Source organism: Miniopterus schreibersii (genome assembly GCF_964146895.1).
Source record: "Miniopterus schreibersii genome assembly, chromosome: 18".
Taxonomy (NCBI): Eukaryota; Metazoa; Chordata; class Mammalia; order Chiroptera; family Miniopteridae; genus Miniopterus; species Miniopterus schreibersii.
The window spans coordinates 32396594-32404826 of NC_138121.1; the positions used below are offsets into that span (position 1 = coordinate 32396594).

At 49.5% G+C, this 8233-nt stretch overlaps 1 protein-coding gene across 1 annotated transcript; it reads right to left on the minus strand.

Annotated features, from left to right (window-relative positions):
- Positions 1-2151: 2151 nt before the first annotated feature.
- Positions 2152-4480, minus strand: MT3 (metallothionein 3). The gene is made up of 3 exons (XM_081119593.1): positions 4390-4480; positions 4075-4140; positions 2152-2401 (listed from the first exon to the last, which is right to left on the minus strand). Exons 1-3 carry the CDS (start codon positions 4418-4420, stop codon positions 2286-2288), a joined length of 213 nt encoding a protein of 70 aa, XP_080975719.1. The 5' UTR covers positions 4421-4480; the 3' UTR covers positions 2152-2285.
- Positions 4481-8233: the final 3753 nt, after the last annotated feature.

Sequence of the window (8233 nt, forward strand, 5' to 3'; positions counted from 1 at the left end):
GCAGAAAACTGAATCCTGCCAGCAGCGGTAAGGAGGCTCCTTGAAGGGCGAGGCTTACCTTGTGGAGAACCAGCTTTGAACACCTGCATTCGGGGAGAAGCTAAACTCTCTCTGGCATCACCCCTCCTTACCAATCTGATCTCAACTTCCCCTTTCTGTCCCCAAGCACTTCTGCCCTTGGATCAGAGCACCCCACACCCTCCTCCCAATACATCTGATACTGCACACGCCAGGTCTTTGCTCCCTCCTACCATCCCCTAAAGCCCTTCTTAATGCCTGCTCCTGATTCCCCAACCTGGTAGGATCTCTTCCTTCTTAAAGCCACCCCCTCCCTTCCTGGGCCTCAGTTTCCCCATTTCTGAAACAAGGAGAGCCTGTGTGCCATGGTCTATAAGTCTCTTCCAGCACTAAAGCATCTAGAATTTCACTCTGGATGTTCTTGCAATGGTTTCACCCTCCCCACAAGTCCATGAGCTCCATGAAAGACAGAGGCTATTTCTTTTCATCTATCCTCGGTGTCCGGCACCCATAAATATTCTTGCAGTGCAGTAGTTTGGAGGGCCAGGTTGAGATGGCAGACTCAGAAGAGATGTCTGTCTCCTGTGCCTGCTCAGAATCCCATGGAAAGACGGGAAAGATCATTCATTCAAAGGCTGAATGATCTTAAACCAGTTAATCAGAAATCACCTGATTCCCACTGGGTAGGTGATCTGCTTGATTGACCCCTGTCATCCCCTAAGGGAAAATAACTTGGCAATAATCAACCTGTTTTGTTTAGTTTTTGCTTATTATGACTTCCTCTTTTCTGCTCCCTTCAGCCTATAAAAGTCTTTATTTTGTGAAGCTCCTTGGAGCTCCTTTCTATCTGCTGCCCAATTCAAATAGACTTTTGCTTAAATAACCTTAACATTTTTATTATGCCCGTTTATTTTTTTAACAGACCTCATGCAAATTACCCTAGGCCCTGTTGCCCCATTTATAAAACAGCTACGGTAGTCATACCATTCTTCTAGAGTTTAAGGGTCAAGTAAGGTAATGCATTTAAGGGGAACGAGCACAAGGTAATCTCAGATTCATCAATCTCTTCTTTTATGTGTCTTTTTTAAAAGAAAAGACACATCACCCCAAAGTAGTAAGCATCTTCCTATTTCCCTCTTCCAAATTCTTTTATAGCTTTCATTCTTGCTTTTCTTCATGTGACATGCAAAAGGGTAGAAAATGTTTCAACACTTTTAACTGGCTAGTGAATACTTTGCCACTGACTTGATCACCTACTTCTTCCAGCTACACAGGCGTCTGTTTTGGGCTCCCTCTGTCCCATTGAGCCAATATCACTTCCCAGAGCTTCAGGAAATCAGTGCTAGCAAGCTAGAGCAAGCCTTTTTTTGTTGTTTCTTTACAATTGCACTCTGTTTTTCTAAACTCAGTCTATTAGGTTAAAAAACAAATCCTGGCGGGCTTTTGAATGGACCATTCTGAAAAACTAACTTGGAGGAAAACTGACGTGTTTACAGCACTGTGTCTTCTTACTGGGAAACCTTTCTCTCCCGATTCTATTTCTCCCTTCTCAGCAACCCAGGTGGAGCTGGGCGCTCTCTCTCACCAGGGACTGGACCACAACCCCTGTGGATAAAAGCTCTTATTGCCCTACTTCCCCATGAAGAAAGAAGGAGCCGGGACAAAGTGCCAAAAGTGAGATGAACACTCTGCTTTGGGGAGACCGCCTATTCAGGGCTGTGACCTTGGAAACACAGCTGAGTTTGCCAGGACAGGCCCTGGGACCTCCTGGATGCTCCTTAATGACTCTGAGAACAGGCAGCTTTGTAGGAGCAACTAGGAAATTCCAGAAACAAGCCTTTGGAGCTGGGGGCTGGTTTTAACTTCCCCCAACCCCACTGTACAGATGAAGTGAGGTTGAGAGAGGGGGAAAAGAGACAAACCTATACGGGCCTGCTCTCCCCTCTTTGCCCAGAGTTGATCTTGACTTAGCAGGAGCATCAAGGGCCATCTGAGGGTGGGGACGATGCACCCCGAATTCCATCTCAGCCCCAGAGAACAGCAGCCAAGTCTCAGGGTTTCACTTTTCAACTGGGCACCTCAGATTAGGCACCCCCCCCCATCATTCCCCTTTAAGAAGAGACCAGTCCTTATGCCATTCATAGGATTTATTGTCACTTGGCAGCAGCTATTGGCGTGGGGGACACACAGCCCAGCCTCCCCACCCCGAGAGGCTCTGGGCCACCAGCACTATTTACATGTGTTTCATGGAGGGGCAGGTCCTCATCTCATTGGCAGCAGTTGCACTTCTGAGCCTCTGCCTCCGCCCCCGCCCCCTCTCCACCTTTGCACACACAATCCTTGGCGCATTTCTCGCATTCGGCAGGGCAGCAGGAGCAGCAGCCTGCAGATAAAACAAGGGGAGGGGGGAGAGGAGGGGTGCCAGGAAGCTGGTTGTTGTCCCCTCCTAGTCTCACACCTGGTTTGACTCAGCATCTATGGTGTGCCAGCTGCGTCTGGCAGCCCGCAGGAGAGTGGTACCCAGTAACTAGCCCCCAGCCCCTTAGGTAAGTGCAGGTGAGGCAGGATGGTAGGAAGCTAGGAAAATTCTTTGGCAAGTGGAATGGGGAAACTGAGACAGAGAGCTGAACAAACTGGCAGAGCAACTTATAGCCAGATACAGAAGGTGACCAGAGTGGAAAGCCCTGGGTGCCTAGCAATGGGCAAAACTGGTGCCAGACCTCCCCTCCCCTCCCCCCAAGGTGGCCTTTCCTCTCCTAGCATATCACTGGCCATGCGGTTTGGATCCTCCCCTGACCTTAATCTAGGCCTCAGCTGTATTTCAGCTTCAGGCCCAGAAAAGCAGCAAAACCAGGTGGCAATGACTAATGACCCCCTGCCCTGGCGCTGACCAATCAGTGGAGACCAGGACCTTGAAAGGGCACAACAGAAAAGCTGATGAATATTCTATTGAGAGCTCCCCTGAGACTTCTCCTAAAATCCCCAAATTTGGAGAGCAGATAAAATTTCTCAAGGCAAGGAAGCCAGAGTGCCCCTCCTTGGGGCAGGCCCACTAGAATCTCCTTTTTGAGTGAATTTTCTTTCCTCTAAACTCTAAGGGTCCCCATGGACCTGCAACCAGGGGAGCAATGGGCAGCAGCAGCTTGTCCAGGGCTAACCCCCTGAACTGTCCTCAAGGCCCCTTTCCTCTGACTCTCCAGTGAGCTGACAGCAGCCCCACTGTGGCTCACTTCTTTCCCAGAACGTTTCTTGGGAGCCAAAGCAGCCCCACCTAGGCTCTCTCCTGCTGCTTTTTCTATCCTAGGCCCTTCTTTGTTTCACTGTCCCCAGCTTTCATAAACATACTCTCAAAATCACCTAGACTTGGGCTGTGAAATCTTTCCTGCACTAAGTCAAGAACCCACACACTACCAGCTGGCCCTCGGCAGAACCTCTCTGGGCCAGTCCCCTTTCTGATAACACAGGGGAGTCCAGGATGGTAGGGTCAGGCCCAGGCTGGGCCTTAAGGAAAAAGTATCACAGGGGAAATGGTCTTGAAAAGAGGCTTGAAGGATAAGCTTGGAGAGCAGAGGTGGCACAGGCACTGAGGTCCAGGAGACCATGGGGTCATCCATGCAGAAAGGGAGCCTTTCTCCCACCTCCTACACCCCATGCACATTATACTGCTTCTGGGGAGACCTGGGGGAGGTCAGATTGAGGCAGGAACCCACAAAGGCCTGAGAGGGACCAAGGAACTGGAACTCCAGAGCCAAACCCCAGTCTCACTAATGGCTTCCCCAGGCACTGGAGGTTTTAAGGAGAGAGGCTGGACCAGGGTAACAGTTCTCAGTTCCAGCTGCCCTTTAGAATCTTCTGGTAATTTCCCAAACATCTCTCTGCAGGCCTACTGGATCAATCACTGGGGCTGGGGCCAGGGTGATTGTATCTTAAGGCCTCCCCCGGTGCTTCTGTCCCAGAAAGAGTCAGAAGCAATGCAATAGGGGGCCTCAGGGCCTCTCCATATTGCATGGACAGACTGGGGGGGGGGGCAGGGGCAGAGAGGATCCCCACACTCACTTTTCTTGCTGGAGGTGCATTTGCATCCCTCGCACTTGCAGGAGCCAGCACAGGTGCAGGACCCACCTAGGGAGGGAGAAGCCACAGGAAAGGTTCAGGTGGTAAAACTCGGGTGGGGCCAGGCCTAAAGGCAGGAGGTGGGTGCCAAATCTCAGTGCCCTCTGTGATATAGCCATGCCTACCCTTCACGAGGTTCAAATGGGAAGTAAGGGTCCCTTCCTCCAAATGTCCTTGACGCGGAGGCCGTAGGGCAGGGGATTCTTTGCAAGTGAGGGGCGCGCTGTGCTGCAGCAGGGGGCGGGGAGGGGGGCTCACCAGTAGGACAGGGGCAGGTCTCAGGTTCCATGTCGAGCAGAAATGCCGCCAGAGACGGTGAATTGGCTTCTCCCGGCAACTGGACGCTTTCTCGGCTGCAGGTGATGAGGCTTTTATAGCCCCAGGCGGGCGCGCACGCACAGCCCTCTGCGTGCTCCGCGCCCCCTCTCCATCTGGGCTCGCAGGGGAGCGCGCATTGCGGCAACGGCCCCCTCCCCCGCCGTGCTCCCCAGCTCCCGCCCTGTGTGCACAAGGAGGACACTCCCCACCCGGGGACAGGCCTCCGTGTGTACGGCCGGCCGGGGACTCGTCCTTGAGATTGAGGCTTCAGAACTGGGAGAGCAATCCGCACCCCCCCGCGCCCAGGCCCCACCGTGATGGGTAATTTTATGCCCCAACTTGAGTGGGCTAAGGGATCCCCGGATTGCTGGTAAAACATTATTTCTGAGTGTGTCTGTGAGGATGTTCCCAGAAGAGATTAGCATTTGAATTGTTGGTCTGAGTAAAGATGACTCTCGCCAATGTGGGTGGGCGTCAGCCAATCTCCTGAGGGCCTGGAGAGTAAGGCAGAGGGAGGGCGAATTGACTCCCTGCCCCAGCTGAGACTGCCCCTCCTGCCCCGAGACATTGGCGAGATCCTGGATCTCAGGTTCCCAACTGGGACTGAATTACACCACCTGCTGTGTGGGTTCCCCAGCCTGCAGATGGAAGACTGGGGGACAGCCTCCACAATCATGTGAGCCAAGTCCTATAATAAATATATAATATATGCTAATATACATACACGGAGGGGCAAAAGTAGCTTTATGGTTGGGAGTATGCAAAACAGTTTATTTTTGTATTATTATTTATTAATTATTGTATTATTTTCCAAGTGAACAACTGTAAACCCACTTTTGCCCCACCTAGTATATATAATATGTCTCATATCAAGATCCATATATATACTGGTTCTGTTTCCCTGGAGAACCCTAATACATCCCCACACACCGTAGGGTAGCCGGGGTTTTGACGGGTCTGCAGACACCCTTCTGAAATACTCTTCCTCCATTCTAATCATGGCTGGGCCCCTCGTCCTTGGGTCTCAGCTTCTGTGACCTCTGAGAGCATTTCATATAGGTGCATTGCTCCAGAGGGTCTCCCTCACCCCCACCTTTATTCCCCTCTGACCACTTGTTACTTCTCACAACCTAAAATTATTTTATGTTCCCTCTGCCTGTGATTCTCTTCCCTACTTTCTTTGCTTCTAAGTCTTTGCTCAAATCTTACTGTCTCCCTGAAGCCCACCATGATCACCCTATTTAAAATTGCACCACACACCTCAAACCCTCAGGACCCCTGATTCCCATACCTTGCTCCATCTTTTCTTTTTTCATAGCATAAAACACCTTCTGATAAACTAGACACTTTATTTGTGAAGCTTATGTGCTGCTGTCTGTCTTTTCTGCTAGAATTTAAGCACCAGATATTATAAGGAATCATTGCTTTTGTTCATTGACACATCTGAAGCACCTGGAATGGTGTCCTGCACATGGGAGACATTCGGGACACATTTATTGAATGAATGAATCAATGAATGACTCTCAAGACAAGCTGGCTGGGTTCACAGTCTGACTCTGCCACTTACTAGTAATGTGATAAGTTACTAGCAAGTGCTTCACATTTCTGTGCCCTGGGTTGCTCAAGGGTTCCCATTTATTATTCCTAAATGGAAATAATAATAGTTCCTACCTTATAGATTTGCCAGGGGCTTAAATGGCATGGCACTTGGAAAGCTGTCAGAGCAGGGCCCTTACCATGTTGCCTCTTAACCATTTTCAAGTGAGTCTGAGACTGGGGAGGTCAAATGTGGACTCTGCAGGGAGCCTGGGACCCCTATAGCTTCTACTTGACACTCAGCTCTATTGTGGGCCTCAGCTCTGTGCCCCGTGAATTGCAGTTGCCCCCGACTGACACAGGACTGCAGGTGTCAGCTTGGACCAGCTGAGTCACAGTCATCAGTCCTCACCCTAGACCCTACACCCTATCCCAGTGCTTTCTGAGAGAAGGGAGTACATGGACACTTTTTTTCTTTTTGATTAGATTGGGACCACGTAGGCAGAGATGACTCAGTCACACCAACGAATCGACGGAAAATCCCCAAATAATCTCAGATAAAAGCAAAGAGTCCAACCAGTCCCACCCTGGTTGAAATTGGTCTTGTGCAGGATTAAGACTGCTGCATTGCCCTCAAAGAGTTTCCCAGTTACTATCTGGGGACTGAACAATTGGCCAGGAGTTTAAAAGCTTGGGTAAACAGTAGTGGACCCAAAGAGTTTGTGAATATGCTTACCTGCAAATAAAGTAATTTCTTGGAGAGATCTGGATTTATTTGCAGAATGAACGTTGAATGAGCAATTCTAGTCACAAGGGCAGCTGAAGCAGGACAAGGGGCACTGACCTAGGAGCCCTATGATTTCTAGTTCCAGCTCTTCCAATTATTAGCTTTGTGAACTCAAGGAAGTTTCTCCTAAGTTTAAGCCCCACCTTTTTTTTTTTTTTTTTTTTAATATATCTTTATTGATTTCAGAGAGAGAGATAAAAACATCAATGATGAGAGAGTCATCACTGATCGGCTGCCTCCTGCACGCCCCACACTGGGGATCAAGCCCGAAAGCCAGGCATGTGCCCTGACCGGGAATCGAACTGCAACCTCCTGGATCCTAGGTCGATGCTCAACCTCTGAGCCACGCCCGGCCGGGCTAAGCCCCACTTTTCACATGGGTCAACCAGATGACTGCTAGAGGCTAATATGGGTCATGCCTACCACTTGCTGGGTGCTTACTGTGTACTAGCCACCATATTGAGCACCATCTGGAGCTAAACACTTCACATGTTATCAACTCCTTCCAATAACCTTCCAATGGACAGTGTTAACCCATTTTGTAGGTGAGGAAACTGAGGTTCAGAGAGAGTGAGTGATTTGCCCAGGAGGCAGAGCCATTTAATAAAAAAATCTAAACATAGTAAGATAAGTAGGAGAGTGCATAGAGTGGTAGCACCCATACTACATAAACCAGTCTCCCTGAGCTCCCTTCCTTATTAGCCCCATCCCCCTCAGGTCTGGGGACAGGCATCATCTCCTTCCCCTAGGAATGACCCTGGGGCAGCTTCACCCAGCATCAAAGTCCTCTCTCACGCCTCCCCTTACTTCAGGGATTCTCAGCTATGGGCAATTTTACCTACTAGGGGACATTTGGCAATGTCTGGAAATATTTTTGGGCGGATATAGTGATCCTACTAGCACCTAATGGAGGCCAAGAAGGTTATTAAACATCCTGCAGTGCACAGGATAACTTCTCAAAACAAAGGATTATCTGCCCCAAATGTCAAAAGTGCTATCAACGTAAGAAATGTCCAGACCTGTAGAGAATTTTTACAACAATTTCTTTGAGCCAAATAGAGGATATGCCTGGAAGCAAGACCTCAACAAACTGGGATAAATGCTGCAGAGGACAACAGTTTGCGGTTTCTTTCAATGTTTTTATTGAATTTTTGAGAGAGAGAAAGAGAGAAGGAAAGAGAGAGAAACATCGATGTGAGAGCATAACATCAATCGGCTGCCTCCTGCACAACCCCCACTGGGATCAAGCCCACAACCTGGGTATGTGCCCCAACCAGGAATCGAACTGGCAACCTTTTGGTGCATGGGAGGACCCCCAACCAACTGAGCCACAGTGGCCAGGGCTGCAGTTTCTTTCATTAAGGAGGAAATGTAAGGAAGATTACAAGAAGGTAGGAGAAAGCAAGGCAGGCATCAGATTATAAAATAGTTAAGATTATATGCTCTCTTGAGGGTGGTTTC